This window comes from Puma concolor, chromosome E1 (genome assembly GCF_028749965.1).
Source record: "Puma concolor isolate L17-30 chromosome E1, mPumCon1.1.hap2, whole genome shotgun sequence".
Classification (NCBI taxonomy): Eukaryota; Metazoa; Chordata; class Mammalia; order Carnivora; family Felidae; genus Puma; species Puma concolor.
The window spans coordinates 11,456,776-11,474,862 of record NC_141680.1 but is presented as its reverse complement, the minus strand read 5'-3'; the positions used below and the strand labels follow the sequence as shown (position 1 = coordinate 11,474,862).

At 55.9% G+C, this 18,087-nt stretch overlaps 2 protein-coding genes across 2 annotated transcripts in view; one reads left to right on the top strand and one right to left on the bottom strand.

Moving 5' to 3' along the window:
* The first annotated feature begins 18 nt into the window (after positions 1–18).
* SMCR8 (SMCR8-C9orf72 complex subunit) lies at positions 19–14,060 on the top strand. The gene is made up of 2 exons (XM_025920443.2): positions 19–2,935; positions 8,838–14,060. Exons 1-2 carry the CDS (start codon positions 576–578, stop codon positions 9,289–9,291), a joined length of 2,814 nt encoding a protein of 937 aa, XP_025776228.1. The 5' UTR covers positions 19–575; the 3' UTR covers positions 9,292–14,060.
* Positions 13,873–18,087, bottom strand: part of SHMT1 (serine hydroxymethyltransferase 1) — a 26,666-nt gene continuing 22,451 nt past the window's right edge. The window contains exons 10-12 of the mRNA XM_086686182.1: positions 15,952–16,068; positions 15,254–15,364; positions 13,873–14,926 (exon numbers count right to left, since the gene is read on the bottom strand). Coding sequence (XP_086542308.1) covers positions 14,754–14,926; positions 15,254–15,364; positions 15,952–16,068 — 401 coding nt within the window. The 3' untranslated portion in view covers positions 13,873–14,753. The remainder of the gene's footprint in view (positions 14,927–15,253; positions 15,365–15,951; positions 16,069–18,087) is intronic.

Below are 18,087 nucleotides of genomic sequence, written 5' to 3'. Positions count from 1 at the left end.
TTCGCTCACAATCGTTTTCTCTCCCGCTCGGAAGTCTACGCGGACGCTTCCGGGTCACGCGGCGCAAGACACCGCGAGTCATGTGATGCCAAGATGGCGGCGCCGCGGTAGCCTGCTCCAGGTTGTGGCGTCCAAGGAGCCGCGACGGTTTCTGCCCTCGGGCCGTGGGGGCGGCAGGGCTTGACTGGCCCCTGCGGCGGCCCGTAGTCCCGCGTTAGGCACCGGTTCAGGGCTGGGCTGTTGCTGTCGCGGTGGGTTCGGGTGTGCGAGTGACCTCGCTGCAGGTGTCCTGCGCCGGACGCCCTCGCCGGAGGAGGAGGGTAACCCGCCTACCCGGTCTTCTGGACCTGCGGAGTTCATGAGGCCCCTCGGGGCTCTGGAAGAGTTAGCTGTATCTCTGACGGGATTGTGGGAGTTCGAGCCTTCGAGTGTGCGAGAGACAGCCTAGTACCCCTGAGGGCGCAAAGAAGACCGCAAGGACTTTGCTTCCTCTTCCAGAGGCATGGCTTCCCTGCATTGATTACCCCGCATTCTTTCTCACTTCTTCTCAATGTTCTCTCCATACATCTGGAAATATGATCAGCGCCCCTGACGTGGTGGCCTTCACCAAAGAGGAGGAGTACGAGGAGGAGCCTTACAATGAGCCCGCCTTGCCCGAGGAGTACTCGGTGCCACTCTTCCCCTTCGCCAGCCAAGGAGCCAACCCATGGTCCAGACTGTCTGGGGCCAAGTTCTCTCGGGACTTCATCCTTATTTCCGAGTTCTCCGAGCAGGTGGGACCCCAACCCTTGCTGACCATCCCCAATGACACCAAAGTTTTTGGTACTTTTGATCTCAATTACTTCTCCTTGCGGATCATGTCTGTGGATTACCAGGCCTCCTTTGTGGGCCATCCCCCGGGTTCTGCCTACCCCAAGCTGAACTTTGTGGAGGACTCCAAGGTGGTGCTGGGAGACTCCAAGGAGGGAGCCTTTGCGTACGTGCACCACCTTACCCTGTACGACCTGGAGGCCCGGGGCTTTGTGAGGCCCTTTTGCATGGCTTATATCTCAGCGGACCAGCACAAAATCATGCAGCAGTTTCAGGAGCTCTCAGCCGAGTTTTCCAAAGCTTCTGAGTGCTTGAAGACGGGCAACAGGAAGGCATTTGCGGGAGAACTTGAAAAAAAGCTGAAAGACTTGGATTACACCAGGACAGTGCTGCACACCGAAACGGAGATCCAGAAGAAGGCCAACGACAAGGGCTTTTACTCATCTCAGGCAATTGAGAAAGCCAACGAGCTGGCCAGTGTGGAGAAGTCCATAATTGAACATCAAGATCTGCTGAAGCAGATCCTCTCATACCCTCATCGGAAGTCGAAGGGGTCTGCCTTGTGTTCTGCGGAGACAGAGCACGTGCAGGATCAGGCCGACCAGGTAGCCACTACCTCTAACCCTGATGAGTCGGCTGACGCGGACCTTTACACCTGCAGACCTGCCTACACCCCCAAGCTCATCAAAGCAAAGTCCACCAAGTGTTTTGACAAGAAGTTGAAGACCTTGGAAGAGCTCTGTGACACGGAGTATTTCACCCAGACCCTGGCTCAGCTCAGCCACATAGAGCACATGTTCAGAGGAGACCTGTGCTACCTCCTGACCAGCCAGATTGACAGAGCGCTTCTGAAACAACAGCACATAACAAACTTCCTCTTTGAAGATTTTGTGGAGGTGGACGACCGGATGGTAGAGAGGCAAGAGAGCGCGCCCCCTAAGCGCAGTCCAGGCAGGCCGCCTTCCAGGTCTCTGGACGAGTGTCCGATTCCTCAAGTGTTCATTAGCGTTGGTTCTTACAAGTCCAGTGTGGAGTCTGTGCCGATCAAGATGGAGCAGGAACTTGGAGATGAGGAGTACAAGGAAGTGGAGGTGACAGAATTGAGCAGTTCTGACCCCCAGGAAAACTTGGACTGCCTGGATATGGATATGAAAGGGAGCATCAGCAGTGGCGAAAGCATCGAGGTTCTGGGCACGGAGAAGTCCACCTCTGTGCTGTCTAAGTCTGACAGCCAGGCCAGCCTCACGGTGCCATTGAGCCCCCAGGTGGTCCGGAGCAAAGCGGTCAGCCACAGGACCATCAGCGAGGACAGCATCGAAGTCCTCAGCACCTGCCCCTCTGAGGCCCTCATCCCTGATGACTTTAAGGCCAGCTACCCAAGTGCCATTAACGAAGAAGAGTCGTACGCAGATGACAGCGAGGGAGCCATCCACTTCCAGGCGAGCATCAGCCCGCCAGAGCTGGGTGAGGCAGAGGAGGGCAGCTTAGAAAACACCCTGTCCCAAACGGACTCCTCCTGCTGCATTGGGAAGGAGAGTGACAGTCTGCGGGTGCCCCTCTCCACCCCAGCCCACACACACTCTGACCCGGACGGAGTAGTGAGCAGCCCCCCGCAGCGCTACAGGCAGAAAGACCAGGGGTTCCATGTGGACTTTGCGGGGGAAAACGCCAGCCCTTCCCGAGACAACAGTTCTGAAGGCTTCCCTGCTTTTGAGCTGGACCCGAGCCGCCTGCTGGCTAGCCGGGATGTCAGTAAGACCAGCCTGGACAACTACTCGGACACTACCAGTAATATGAGCAGTATAGCCTCCACCAGCTCAGACAGGACTCCCTCCTCTGCTCATCCCACCGGGCCCTCTTCTGAGAGGCATAAAAAGAGGGCTGGCCAGAACGCCTTAAAATTCATCCGTCAGTACCCCTTTGCCCATCCAGCCATCTACTCCCTGCTCAGCGGGAGGACCCTTGTGGTCCTGGGGGAGGATGAGGCCATAGTGAGGAAGCTCGTGACGGCGCTGTCCATCTTTGTCCCCAACCACAGCCGTCACGCCAAACCGGTGAAGCACTGGGTCTCCTCTCCTTTGCACATCACAGATTTTCAGAAGTGGAAGCTGATCGGCCTGCAGAGGTAACTGTTTACCGGGGGTGGGGAAGGGCCCTGTCCAGTCAGAGACGAGGTTTTGAACGTCCATCCCTCTGGGTGAGGTTAACACGTCTGCGTGGTGGGGCCAGAATCGGGAGACCTGGCTTCCAGACCGGACCCCCAACACTCACTCTGTAACTTTAGGCACGTCCTTCCGTTTCTCTGGTCTTCTCTTTCCTTGTCCCTCCCATGAGGGGTTGCAGTTCCTAAGTGGTTGCCAGCTGAGGTCTGCAACCTGTCGGGTCAGAATTATTTAGGGGAATTTGTTTAGACCGTGAATTTCTGGGCCCTATCCCCCAAGAGATTCTGACTCAGTAGGACATGGAGTTCATCTGGTATACAGCAAGCGTTGGGGGACGGCTGACTTCCAGATCTCAGGCTCTTGGTGATCCTCAAATTCACACTATGGTATAAATGATTGAGAGACCTGCTTCTGAGAAAGGTCTGTGGTATTCCTAGAAGATGGCAGCCATCACTGGTGACAGGGACATCAGAGGGGTCCAGTGGCTTTTACTCCACTGTCCTGTTCACCCTAGAAGGCTGTTCCCCCCCGCCCCCCAACTTAGAAGTCTGTCTTAATGAGGAAACGCAAGGGGCACTTGGGTGGCTCAGTTGGTTAAGTGTCTGACTTTGCCTCAGGTCGTGATCTCATGGTGGTTCGAAAGTTCCTGCCCTGCTTCGGGCTCTGTGCTGACAGCTCAGAGCCTGGAGCCTTCTTCGGAGTCTGTGTCTCCCTCTACTCTCTGCCCCTCCCCTGCTCATGCGCGCTCTTTCTCTCTCTCTCTCTTTTTCTGTCTCTCAAAAATGAATAAACATTAAAAAAAATTTTTTTTTAAATAATAAGGAAATGCAAGGCCCAATTCCTACTTTCTCTGTTTGAATGCTCTTTCATTTCTCCAAGTTACTGGAGGTTTAGCAGACTCTCTTTTGTTTTTTTCCAAATACTGCTTGACAGGTTGTCTGGTTTAAGGGTCTCTTTCCCTCAGGGTGTGCCCTCATCCTCTTCCCAGCGGCCCACTTTGGACATCTGTAAAACAGAGGCGCTGACGCAGGCAGCCTGCACCTCCCATGTCACATGGAAAGAGCAAAAGGAATTTCTGCCCCGCTGCAGTCAGCAACCGTTTGTTCTGATTTTCCGTCTTGCCTTTTGCTGAGGTCCTCGGTATCAGTGAGGTCGCCGTGTCCCGAGTTGCCCTGTTCGCTCCTCTTGCAGAAGTTACCCGGCCCTCACTCTAACCCTTGCTGCGTTAGGCTTTCCCCAGGGTCGTGGTGCCGAGATTCAAGCAAGTGTTGTTTCCCCGTCTTGACTTGGCTCGTTGGCCACGCTGGCGGGTGCTGGGGTACCATCTGGGGGTACCTGAGCAAGGACGCTGCCCTGGAAGACTTCGTAGTTCAGGAGCAGAGACGGATGGCCAGAGCCTTGCTGAACAGGGAGGAGAGTTCCAACAGCAAGTGCATTGTGTGTTATAAGAAAACCAACGGGGCAGGTTAGTGAAGTGTGGGAAATGAGGGACAGAGGTGCTTGGGGAAGGCTTGAGGTGTTTGGCTTGAGTGACCAGGAGGGTGGGCTTGCCAGCGTGTCATGGGGACTTGGTATGACATGGCCAAGACACCTGGAACAGTCCCCTCCTTGGGCCACACAGGAAACCACCGAGTTGAGTCCTTGCTTGTGGATGCAGAATCAGGAGTTAGAGGGCTGCACTGGGTGCCCTTGTGGGCTTTGTCCTCCCTCTCGGGATCCCGTCCCTCGGCTGATGCCAGCCCTATGCTCGGGTTTAACCCATCTGTTGCAGGAAGGGAAGGACTTTTCATGGATTGTCTTTGCTACTTGTCTTGGTGGAATAACGCGTCGGTGTCCCTTAAACACACCTCTTCTCCAACTGACCCCTTCACCCCAACCTTTGACCTTTCCACTTATTCACCTCTAAAGATGGAGAATCTAAAACACACATCAATCTATTGACGGCCCGCTTATCCAGGGCCAGGTTCAGGACAGTGTCGTCCTTTCTGCTTTCCCTGAAATTCCCTCCTTAGAATGTGCCAGAACGGCAAAAGAAGTTCATCTCTTACACCAGCTCTGCTCTCTTGGGTACCTGGCTGGAGTGCTGTGTTGAGGATTCTGAGGCCTAGGCTGGTCTGCCTTGGAACACCTGCTATGATCCAGTAATGAAGTCTGTGGGTGCGAGAGAGTAGCTGGCGGACGGGCTCCCCGAGGTGCAAAGGGTTCGAGTTGGTCTGAGTCCCGGGCTGGCCCTACCAGTATTTAGCCACAGGTCACTCCACGCGAGGCTCTGTTCCCTCCTGAGCAAATGAGAGGGTTGGATCACTGAATGACCATTTGCCAAAAGTTTATAGGCGGCTATTAAATGCCGGCCACCCGGCCTGCTGCCAGAATTGTGAGTCAGCCATGGTGCATCCCCGTGATAGGACAGGCGCTGTCTTCATGGGGCCCCCCACGCCAGCCCCAGCTCTGTCACCACTCTGTCAGCCTGACCTCTGAGCCTGTTTGTATCTGCACACGGAGCTGACGAGACCTGCGTCGTGAGAGCAGGTGTGGAAGGGCTCATCGCATCTGGTCTGTACCTGATCACTGTGAGCCTTTCTCGGATAACCTCGCAGGGGCACGTACCGACTCACGGCAGGCGGGCCAAGGCAGCGGCCGCTGAGCGTGGCCCTCCCCGGCCAGGCTCTAGAGCCTTTCAGCATCCCTCTGTGAAGGCGAGGGACCCATCAGAAGTGACAGGCGAGAGCTTTGCAGACATTCCCTAGGGGGGAAGTGCCTCCCATTGCTCTGCTTCTCAGACCTTCTGGGCGTGCGCACACGCTGGGAATTGGCAGTGTCTGCCTCCAGAGGGTCCCGCTCTGGAACGAGATACGGTGGGCAGGGGTCGGAGGCCTTGTTCCCTAGGGGGCACGTCACGGGAGTGGGGACTGGTTTGGCCACCGCTCACCCAAAGAAACCCTGGGAGGTGAGCAGTCGACCCAGTATGAATTCCGAGCATGAAATTCTCATTCTCATTCTGAGATGAAAACCCGAGGAGTCGTGGTTCCTTGTGGTTAGGGAGGGACACAGTGGGCGCTGTGAGCTCAGGTCCTGACGCTGCCACTATCCGCCGTGGGAATTTGGGCCAGTCTTCTCGTTCGTTCGCAAAGCTTGTCGGACACGTCTGTGAGTGGGGCTTAAGATGTTTACCGTGTGCAGTTGTGGGGAAGGTGCACATCCGGAATGTCGCAGAGCCCCCGGGTGGAGCCTGTCCTTGGACACGCTCAGAGTTGCGGAGAGGTGGTGAGTCAGCCCAGCAGGCAGAAGCAGTCTTCAAACTGCGAGGCAGATTGAGGCCCGTCTGAGGGCCAGCATTCAAGAGGAGTAGTAGAAGAGTGGCCATGAAGTTCCTGCCCAGGGATGGGCTGCTCAGCAATGGCAGGGGTTGATCCCCCCCCCGTGCTGGGTTAATCTGGAATCCGAGAACTCTGACCCAGGAGGGTCTGTCCCCTCTCAGGTGCTTTGACTCCAGCCAAAATCAGCTCAGATGATAATCTGTTTTTAAAGACTCTCACCCCAAAACTGCCGGTTTCACTGCCCTTGGATTTTTTTTCCACTGAAGTAGGCTTTCTGCCTGGAAATGCTCATCTGTCAGATCTATCACACGTGGGTATGAGAGATGGGTAAATACTCATGGGTACCAACTCATGTTGGTTTCCCATTTGAAATCAAAATGAGGGATAATTGTATTGCTTCCAGGTAGCAGGAACAAGCGCTGGACTGTTTGAAAAACAGCTCAGTTCTCATGGGAGAGAGTGCTAGTTGTGGGGCGTGGAGGGGCGGGTAGAGGCCCTGGTTGCGTCCTGACTCAGCCACTTTCTAGCTGGGGGACCTTGCGTGAGCCACGGCCCCTCTCTGGGCTTCAGTGTCCACATGTGTCCAGAGGCTGCCTCCGGTGTTGGGATGGGCGGTAATGAACCTAAGACAGGTGTGGGAGGAGCAGAGGACCAAAGGCCTGGGGCTTGCCTCTTTCCGTGCTAGCTCGCCTCCTGACGAGCTTCGTGGCAAACAGGTGGAGGGAGAGTTAGAAGGAGCAGCATCTTCTGAAAAAGTGGTGCCTCTGTAGGTAGGGGTAGGTGGGGGGGTGTCAGAGCTCCTGGGAGTGGCAGGGCCGAGGCAGGGTGTTCCAGCAGGACAGGTGGCTGGAACGGAGGGACAGGAGGACGGGGCGAGGCCTGGCTTTTCTGCTGCGGCAGAACCTCGGGGGGCCGGATGTGCCATGGCTGAGGAGGCATTTGGCCTGCGGCCTGGGCCCCCTTCCGAGGGAGGTAAGGGTGCCTCAGGAGTGGACTGAGAAGGTGGTGTCCCCGAGAAGCCAGTGAGCCACCTGCAAGCCCTGCTTCTTCATCGCCTATGTGATGGGGTCCCCAGCCCACTGCTCTCCTCGTGGTTTTCACGACACATGGCCCATGTGGCTCTGTTTTCCCGTCTCTGTGGTCCTGTTCTTGTATGGTCTGGATGCCCCCTGAGGTTCTCGGAGCCCACCTTTCTTGTAAGGCCCAGCTCCGAGGCCGTTCTTCCAGGATTTTCCTGGCCCCGGGCCTCCCCGTGGAGACCCAGACCACATCTCTACTCAGTGTACCCACCATGTGCCTGTGCTTTCTTCCCAGCCTGACCAGGCTCATTCTTCGTTGCCTGTTCAGCCCCTAGGTCACTGCCTGGTATGTAGTAGATGCTGTTAACTACACGAGAAGATGACAGCACCCAGGAAGGAAAAAATAGGTTACCTTGGTCCCGAGTGATTGTCAGTCCTTTGTCCACAGTATCTCAGGTCTGGCACAAGCCCTGAATTCCAGAACTGTGTCCGCCTATGAAATTTCTGGTCAGCCAGACATTTGCCAGACTGCAGGGTGACTCTCTGGGAAAATTCAACTAGAGGATTTTTTTTTTTTTTTTTACATTTATTTATTTTTTGAGAGACACAGAGAGACAGAATACAAGTTGGGGAGGGGCAGAGAGAGAAGGAGACACAGAATCCAAAGCAGGCTCCAGGCTCCGAGCTGTCAGCACAGAGCCCGACGCAGGGCTCGAACTCACAAACTGTGAGATCATGAGCCAAAACCAAGAGTCGGATGCTTAATTGACTGAGCCCCCCAGGCGCCCCTGATCTAGAGGATTGTACAGAGCTACTAGGGTTGATCACTCTGACCCCTTCCCTCACTGAACAAGCCCTGCCTGCCTCTGATGTATGGGCACAGTAGTGGGCAGTGGGGCAGGAAGCCAAATCAGATGGTCCTGGGTCTGCAGAAGCCTTGTCCAGTGGGAGAGACTAGAGCTAAATGGCAGTCCCCACGCTGATCATTGCTGGGCTGGTAATACTGAGGGCCAGGCACTCTCCTAAGCACAACCCATTTTGTCTCTGCGGTGACCGCTTGAGGCAGGACCAGTGATCTCTGTTTTACAGAGGGGGCTCTGAAGGGCTAAGGAACTTGGCCAGGGTCACAAAGCAAAAAAAGCAGGGAAGCAGAGGAGGGGATCAGGGATGGCTGAGTAAGGCTTGAATTGCCATAAACCCAAGTACCAATGGAAGGGAAGGGCATTCTGGGCAGAGCACGAAGGCCGGTGATTTTGAGGCCCTTCTGAAAGCTTGGCGTGGCCACAAGGAAGTCGTGGATGTAACAGATGGGGCCTCAGAGGCCAACAGGAAGCAGGGCCTGTCGGCCATGCCAGGGCACTTGAACTCGGTCACGAGGGTGGCGAGGAGCCCTTTGAAGAGCATCATGACCAGATTTGCCTTCCAGAAAGAGCTAGTGAGTATTGGCCGGCGGAAGCCGGCCTGGAAACGGGAAGACTCCCCCGCCCCGCCCCGAGTCTTTCCTCCTGACGTTGGCCTGTGTGTTTCAGAGTGACGTCCCCAGCCGGCGCCGGCGCCCTCCACACCCTGAGCCGCTACAGCCGCTACACGAGCATCCTGGACCTGGACAGCAAAACCCTGCGCTGCCCCCTCTACAGAGGCGCCCTGGTGCCCCGGCTGGCCGACCACCGCACTCACATCAAGCGGGGCAGCACCTACTACCTGCACGTCCAGAGCGTGCTCACCCAGCTCTGCTCCAAGGCCTTCCTCTACACCTTCTGCCACCACCTGCACCTGCCTGCCCACGACAGGGAGACCGAGGAACTGCTGGCCAGCCGCCGGGCGAGCTTCCTGAAGCTGAACCTGGGTCTGGTGAACGAAGACATGAAGGTGGTCCAGTACCTGGCTGAGCTGCTGAAGCTGCACTACGTGCAGGAGCCTCCCGGGACCGGCCACCCCACGCTCAGGTTCGACTACGTCCCCAGCTTTTTGTACAAAATCTGAGGTCAGTCCCAGCCACTGTGACCAAGACCTGTGACTCAGGGTACGGGGAGGGGAGGGGTTGGCACGAGCAGGCGGCCCTCTGAGCCGTCTAGGCTGCTGGTGACCTGAGTGGCAAGGAAACCAAGGTGGCGGCGCTGGTTCCCACGTGGCTTCAGGCGGTTTGGGAGTCGGGACTCTGGCAGAGGCGGGCGCCTGGCTCTCCGAAGGCGTCAGTAAGGACGGTACTAGGTCTCTCGGCCCCCCTGGCGAGGAGGGGGCTGCTTGGCTCCCTGAGGACTGGTAGCCAGGCCAGAAGAGAGCCAGCGCCCTTTTGACGATGCGGGGGGTGAGGGTGGGGGGCGTGAGGGGTGGAAAGGTGAAGCCCACGCGGGAGGAGCAGGCTACGCATTCAGCTCCCAGACACATGGGCAGCAAAATGAAGGGAAGCGCCCCGTTAACTGAAATGGTTTGGTGGGAAACTGGACAACGGAACATCCATTGCCCCATTCAGACCCCGGCTAGGGTCTTTTACTCGGCCCCCTAGAGCCCATCATCCCAGAGAAAGCCCCTGAATGAGTGACATGGAGGGGAGGCAGCCGTGCCTCAGTTGGGTGGTGGCAGATGCGTGACCTGCGCCCCAAGGCTGCAGGCAGAGCGAGCAGCACCCTGTCTGGTCCTCGCTTCCCCACTAGGCACAGAAGTGCCTGGGGGAGTGGGGGGGGGGCTCGTACCTTGCTCCCCCGGGTCAGCAGGAGGGACTAGCGTTAGTCGCTAGTCCCTGCTTGTGAGTGAGAACTGCTCTCGCAGCTGGAGAGCCTGGGGCCACAGTGCCATCGCCCCCGTGCAAGTGACAAGAGCCGGCAGGCCTCTGGGGCCCAGCCCACCAGCCTTTCTGGGAGCGAGTCCATGCTGTCCTCTTGGGGAAGGTCTGCAGACATGCTGGCACTCGGCCGAGGTCACACCCCAGTCCCCCACCCACAGCAAACCTTTGCGACCACTTCACTACCTCTTGCGGGTCTTGTGGGCACGGTGACGGCGCGGTTCCACCCGGCTGCTTGGTCCGGGCGGGCAGCCCAGCTGGTGAGAACCCACGGGCAGGGTCTCCCCCAGGAAGGAGAGCCTCCTTGTGTGGCTGGCTGTCTTCGTGGATCTGTCCCCCGCGGGCCTGGAATACCCACACCTCACCGCTGTTCACTCCTGCCCCCACGCGGGCCCTCCAGATACACGCACCTCACCACTGTTCACTCCGTCCCGCGCGGGTCCCCCAGGTGTGCTTACCTCACCACAGCTCGCTCCCGTCCCCATGTGGGTCCCCCAAGTACATGCTCCTCACTGCGGCTCGCTCCCGCCCCCATGCGGGCCCCCGGAAGTACATTCACCTCTCGGCAGCTCACTCCCGTCCCGTGTGAGTCCTCCCTTCAGGGAAGGAGACAATCCCCGACTCACCCACCATGACCCCCCTGAGGCTCCTTACTCAGTTGCTGTTGGTTTCTTGATAGAGTTTCTTGCAACCTTGAAGTTTTTACACTTTTTTTTTTTTTTTGTATGGCTGCTTTTTTTTTTTTCTCCAACTAGGAAGAACTCTTAATATTTCTGCTTTTTAATTCGTTCCAAGAAAATTGTGATAAAACAGACCCGAACCAGCCACGGGCGGTTGCTCCTGAGCACACGTGTGTGCACCTGCCGGTGCCGTGTTCCAGGTAGTTGGGGTCTTGCTGTCGAGACTGGTCTGTCAGCTTTGTGGCCTACCGTCGAGGTCAGGTAGCGGAGGCGGGAACCCAAGGGGGGTTTGCGTCACATCCCTCCCGTGGCCCCTTCCTCGCCCGGGTCCTCCACACAAGGATGTGGCCCGTTGGCTCCTGGCCGCCGGCTTCCGGTCAGGGTCCACGTTCCTGGCAGAGGGTGTGTGATTTCGCTCCCGAGGCTGGGACTGAGGACCTTTTAAGGTAGACGGTCTGTCTACATCTCACGGGTGTTCTTTGTACCCGTGCCTGTTACTTTGTTCACGCACAGAAGAGTCGCCAGGAATGTTTTGGCAGCTTTTAAATGTCAAGCGTGTGTTTGCATGTGGGGAAGGCTGCGTAGGATGCCTGTTTCTCTCCATGGGCTCCCCTCTTCGTTGCCGCCTCCCGTGTCCCTCGTGTTCAAGATGCTGCTCTGTTTTCTAACTGGGTGGCTCACTGCTGTCTACTCAGGCCTCCAGGGACATGACCTTACGACACTTTATCTCCAAGGGAAAGAAGGGTCTGTGGGGTCCGTTTGACAAAGTTGAAAGCGATCGTTGGCACCACCATTGCTTTTCATCCTGTTCCACAGCATCACGGACTCTACAGTTAACATTGCTGTCACCTGGGAAACTGATCAAGGCAGAAGGTCAGTCACACCTGGCCTTCTAGAAGCTAAGGCCAGGCAACACGGTAGTCTGAAGTAGAAGTCACTTTGGAGGGTGTTTGCTTGGAAGCTCTGCCTCGAGGATGGTTCCAGAGGCCCCAGGATTCTGAGGCAAGAGACCAGTCGGGTGTGAACAGAACGGGTGTGCCCTGTCCTGGGGCCAGCCTCAGAAAGAGTGGGTGAGGAGCGTCTCCCTTGAGTCGTTCCTCCGTGAAAGAAAGCTGGCTTCCCTGACAAGTAGTTAGACTCCAGTTTTACATTTTGGTAAACACCTAGCTTTTCAGTGTGGCAGTTTCCGAGGATTGCTTGATGCCAAGAATGTTTCTTTCCAAAGGGATTTTAAAGTGGCCGAGGGACTGAGCCAGTGTGGGCAGGCACTTGAGACTGTGGGACTGCCCTTCTCAGATCCCCTCCACTTTGGAGAAGCAGAACCCGCTAGAAGTCCCGCGTCTGCAAATTTTAAGGCTGGGAGCTCTATGCGACAGGGCTGTCTCTTTAAAAATATTCGTTTCAGGTTTGCCTCAGATAAAACATCTTGAAAACACTTTGCAGAGAACAGAGGCCATCCGTGACCCTTGACTTTGTCAGTCCTGACTCATTTTGAAGGCCCAGGCACCAAAACTGGGTTTATTTCAACTTCACTTCCAATCCGTTACCGCTCCCCTGCCCCCAGCCACCCTTTCTCAAGCAGTCCAGGTTGAGAGCAGCCTGATAAGGTTAGCAGTTACGCAGTCGTGGTTTCTAGAGGCCCACGTGTGGCCCTTGGGACGCTCCAGCCTGAGCTGTTGCCTCACACCTCACCATTTCCCTAGGGACCTTGCTCCATTCGGTGGAATCTTGGGGTGTTAGAAATTGTGACTTTTCCATGATTAACTTGCAAGGGCTGAAGTTACACAGATTGCGCTGGAATTTGGAAATGAACCGCGACAGCCCACCTGTCATTTCCCATCTAGCTTTTTGCTTCTCCGTTGCTATAGTCAAGGTATTGTAGGTTTCAACCTCAAATGACATATCCCAGCTCAAATCCTAGGAAGTCCAACAGTTTCTACCCCAAGTGCCAGGGCTGCTACAGTTCAACGACATGTTTCTGGAGGCTGGGAGCGGCACGCACGGTGACCACCCACTTCCGCCAGTGCGAGACGCATGTCCCGACCTCCCCGGACCTGCTGTTGCAAGGCAGGTCAGCTTCTCCTCTGCGGTAACACTCAGCCGGCAGGGAACCCGTCGGGGAGTGTGGACGATCTTCCGAGGAGCTGATCTCCCAAGCCAGCAATCCGGTTTTACTTCCCATCTCCCTAGAAAGCTCGGAAGAAAGTGCCTTGGTTTGTGCTTTAGAAGCAAACCCACTGGCTTTCTGGCTTTTCCCCAGTACTGTGACAGAAAGTGACAAAACTGGAATCTTTAAAAGAGGTACAGTATTAGCAGACTGCAAAAAGGAGAAAGCATCAAATTGCTACTTCTGGCCGGAAATAAAACCAGTCTCAGCTGATAGGGCCTGAGACACCAAGTTTTCCTGAGCTCCCAAAGGAGAACGCTGTGAGCACTGACCTAATCTAGCCTCCTCTGTTCAGGTTTGGTATGACCATAGCGGGGAGGAGGAGGGATGGGGGGGGGGGGGGAACGAGCACTTTGCAGTGAATTAAGCCACTGGTGTGGAGCCCACGCCTCCTGGGAGTCCTTATCTAGCTCCAAAGTGGAGGCTACACAGGAGGGTCTTGGAGATGCCCTGGCCGGGGGAGGAGCCAGGCCCCCGAACGGAAGACTGTCCCGGCAGCATGATGGCTCCCAAACTGAGGCAGAGATATGGGGACTGCTGTGTCACCCACACCCTGTGGAGTCTGTGGCCGTTGTCCCCACCTGTGCTGGTATAGATGCCAGTAACGTGCTGGACCCTCGACCCCAGGGGCGCCTTCCGGGCAGGACCCACCGACTGCCCCACGCTGGCTGGCTACACAGGTTGGGTTAATATAAGCGCCACCTTTGAAGACTACGGTGAAAAGCATAGTCTGTGATGAATTCGTGTTTGTTATTTTGGGAAAGCTATTACCGCATGTCCCTCTGTCCACACGTGTGAACGTGAGTCCTCTACCACCACGTGAGCTGTGGTCGTCACCACGCGAGTACTTCAAACACGCGTGTGACGCCGGCTCTTGGGTCTGGCCGCACCAGAGTTTAACCGGAGTAAATGCCAAACAAATAGTATGAGAAGTGTACTTTTTAAGAAATTAATTTATTTGAGTTCAGATATTTTTGAAATATAAAAATTGGTTGTATTTTTTAAAGCTCTTATGATTCTTGTAGACATTCTGTGGTTACACATTCGATTGTGCTTATTCAAAATGGTCATCTATGTTTTGCACTTTGGCTCTGTGAAAAATAAAGTTTCTCTGGGAAGGTGACGCTTGGTCTCCTGATTACAGGGGGGAGTTGGTTATCTGGCACAGGGAAGGAAAGCCATCTCTCCTCAGCCAGTGCTTACACCTGATGGGCCCTGGTACCCTCCGGGGGTGGGGGGCGAACGAGACCGTTTCCATGACACCCTGAGTGCCACGGAGAAACTCCCACCATACTGGTAGTCCGGACCTAGCTTCAGGATTCGCCTTCTCATTTGTAACGGTCATCAGTCAGTGCTGCAGCAGCCCGCCGCGTAACAAGACATTAAGAAGAGGCAGCTTTTAGAAGCTCCGAACTTGGGTGTTTCTGTACTGCAGAGTCTGGAGGAAGCCCGGGAACTCAGAGAAGGGCGAGTGCAACTACTGGGGTCTTTCCACTCATCTGCCCTGGACCCAAGCTAAATAATTGCAATTTTCCAGAAGAACTGAGAGAAAGGATCAAATTTAAACTCCTCAATAACCTGTCCCAGAATTACTAACAATGGGTCTTAAACAAATTTTGATTTCTGGAGATAATGTGAGGAAAGTCCAAAAGAAACCCCCTCAGAGGGCATGAAGTTGACCCAGCCTGGTCCTGTGTGGCGCAGCTCTCCTGTCTCCCCACGAGGGCACCAGGTCCTCGAGCAAGCGGTCCCTGTGCAGTCCCGACAGTCGGGTGCTGGGCAGGTGCCCACGGGCAGGTGGGGGCTGGCAGCTCCTCTAAAAGGCAGGCAGGCCAGGCAGAGGGAAGAGAGCCGCGAAGCTCTCCACTTCCTCCCTGAGAGCCCTGATGGCCCTTTGGTGCTTCTCGTCCCCGGCCAGTTTCTCCTTGAACTCCTTCAGGGTGGCTCTGGCACCAACGTCGTCCTGAATCTGCAGAGTCAGTTCTATCCCTGCGCCCGCAAGAGACAGAATGGGTCCCCTGTGGGCTCACAGTGCCAGTGCGGCAGCCCCACTGGGCCCGGGAGACACTCCCGAGGCCCGGGGGCGTGACAGCCTTAGGTGTTCACGTCCCCCTCGGAAAGGATTCTCATGTGGCCCCCTTCCTTGGGCAGGACAAGTTACAAGCCTCTCAGACTAGATGGGCTGCTAAAGTGATCTTTGCCGTCTCTCGTCCCCAGCGCTCAGCCCTGCTCAGCCACAATCAGAAACTACACACACACACACACACACACACACACACAGTCTAAAGTGGCAAACCTCCAACCCTTTCTCCTTACCTCTGTGAATAAACTGGGCCACTTTTTGGAACTCTTTTTCCAAAAATCCGCGGGATGTCAGTGCCGGAGTCCCCAGACGCAGTCCGCTGGGCCGCAGTGCGCTTTTGTCACCTTCAAGACAAACGGGCTCTGTCCTTTGGCTGCACCCAACTCCCCACTGACCCCTGTGCATTTAAGAAGACAGCTGGCCAAAAAACTGGCCTGTGAGTGCCCACTGTATCTCGGAAGCAGAGCGCTGCTGATTTAAATGCCAGAGGTGGGCACAAAGGCACAGGAGATGGCCGCACATTGTGGCCACTGTGATGAAACAGCAAGGAGGTTGCCTTCAGTGGCATGACCTCCCAAAAGGGAGGCTAGCATCCTTGTGAGTCAGGGATGCATCACCCACATTCTTTTTACAACCCCCTGAGAAACCCAGCCTGTTCCAGAGGCCCCTGCTTCCCTTCTCCAAATGCCTGTAGCCCCTCCGAGCAGTCCACCTCAGTCCCTCCCCCTCTGTGCCTAGCAGGGTTAGAGCTGTGTCAGAAGGAGCAGGCCAGAAGAGAGCCAGGATTTAGCCCCATGTCATACGGTGTATGTGCCCCTTGAAAATCCCTTGATGTCTGTCCCCAGAGCCAAACTATCCTCGGCTACAACTCTGGCCAAAAGAAATCTAAGACAGGAGTGGTACAGAAGAGAAGACCAGCAAAGATTCTTACCTGGACAGGTGTTCTTGTTGCAGGCTATAGAGCAGGCTTCTAGTACCTTCTCGGCCCTGCCACCATCCGTGCCTTTGGAACGGAGATCCACGAGGATCAAATGGTTGTCAGAACCACCTGGAAACCAAGTTGGACATGTAGGAATGTGGAAAGCTGACTCCCAAGTGAAGGAATCTCTCTTCCTAAGAAATGAGGGTACGGATCAAGGAGGCTAAAGCAGATGTGATGAGGAAGGTGAGCACCCCCACCACGTGTCCTGAGAGACTTTAGTCCCATGCTAAACAAAAGATGCCCCAGGACCTAAGAGGTGATAGTTTACAAAGGGTACCTGGTGACTGGGAGCAGGTCCTTGAGCCCGAGGGGAACCAACGGTAGCTTTCCCAGCTTAGGCTGCCCAGCGCCCTGACCCAACACATGAGGATATCAAGGCCACTAGAACTTTCTGGAACTGGACCAAGGCCACCAGGGCTCTTCCAAGCACCTGGATCTTTCCACTTTGAAATCTCATTAATCCCGGGCCCTTCACTTGGACAACAGCAATGACTTCAAAGGTGCGGGATCCCACAGTCCAGAGATTAAGCCACGCCCCCACGCTTGCTGTGGCTTTAGGCAGCTCAGCATCTGGGGACCTCAGACACCCATTTGCAAAATAAGAGCAATGATTCACGAGGCTGTCGCGAAGTTTAAATAAGGTGCCACGTATGGCACTTTGCCCATACCAGGCACAAAGCAGATTATCACGAACGCTGGCTCCTGGGCTTACGGTCGCCACGATCTGCTTCGGCCATCTACACCATGTCCTCAGAGGAGAGTGAACTGGGGGTGAAGGCAGGCCTGGGAGCTCAGGAAAGTGGAGACCTCTCCCGAGATTGACGTGAGACTTTGGGCCTCGCTGGGCTAAGGGGCTGCCGTCTGCTGTCTGTAGCCACAGGGACATTGGTCTAACTCCTTGTAGTGCCAAGTGTGTGTTCCACGCCAGCTGGATGGAAATGCAGGACACCCCCCCACCCCCAACCAACCTAGACCTGCTGAGTCACAAGCTGTATCTTTTAAAAATTTTTTTTAAGTTTATTCATTTTTGAGAGACAGAGAGGGAGCAGGGGAGGAGCAGAGAGAGAGAGAGACACACACAGCATCCGAAGCAGGTTCCAGGCTCTGAGAGGTCAGCACAGAGCCCGACACAGGGCTCGAACCCACGAACCGCGAGATCATGACCTGAGCCGAAGTCGGACGCTTAACCAACTGAGCCACCCAGGCGCCCCTTCACAACCTGCATGTTAACAGGGTGCCTGCGGTATTGGTGTGCACATCCATGTCTGACAGAGTGACCTAAGGGACCCTGAAGGTCACAGCCCACACTGAGATTTCTAGGGCTTTCTAACTGAAAGAGGCAGAGGATGAAGGAGAAAGAAAGGGAAGAGGAAGTGAAGTGAAACGGAAAACGGGTGCTCCCGAGACCTGCTGAGGAGACAGCGTTTGTCCCAGCTCTGCTGCTCACGAGTAGTCTGGTGGGGAGCCCACTCCTCAGGCCGGGGCCTGAAATCCCCGTAAAGGGCCGCGGGCAGGGAGTAGGCACCTGAGTCAGTGGCCTACCAGGACCCGCTTCCCTAGTCCACCCCACTGGCAGCATCCACAGCGGCCTTGTGAGCAGAAGTCTGCCAGAAAAATGCCATCCTAGCCGTGAAACCCGCGGTGAAAGAAGCGACCGCACCCCCCCAAGCGGGCCCTCACCCGGAAGGTCCATCTCATGGGGGTTTACTCAGCACCACCAGCTTTTGTATTCAAGCAGACATGGATATAATACTGCCATGAACTCCTACTGGGAACGCCTGTTGTACCCGGGCCCTCAGGGGTGAGTGGAGACACCCCCATGGGATGGCGTGGGGCATCGCCGGGGAGACTGCTCTGGGAGCCTGCTGTGTTCCAAGCTGTGACTGTGCCTTCCACCAGCCGTGTGACCACTGGTACCAAACCTTTCCCAGTCGAGCCTCAGGTAGGCCTTTCACAAAGGTCTCCTGAGGACCCGTCGCATCACATGCCAGTGACAGATGATGCACAGCCGTGGCTGCAGCGCCCAGGCCTAGGTGCGAGGTTTAAAGTGCCACCCCAAGGAGCAGGGGCATCCCCGTCCCGGGG

Coding starts and splice junctions, on each gene's coding strand:
- SMCR8 (XM_025920443.2), top strand. CDS start 576: ATGATCAGCGCCCCTGACGTGGTGGCCTTCACCAAAGAGGAGGAGTAC. Junction 2,936..8,837: donor AAGCTGATCGGCCTGCAGAG/GTAACTGTTTAC, acceptor TGTGTGTTTCAG/AGTGACGTCCCCAGCCGGCG.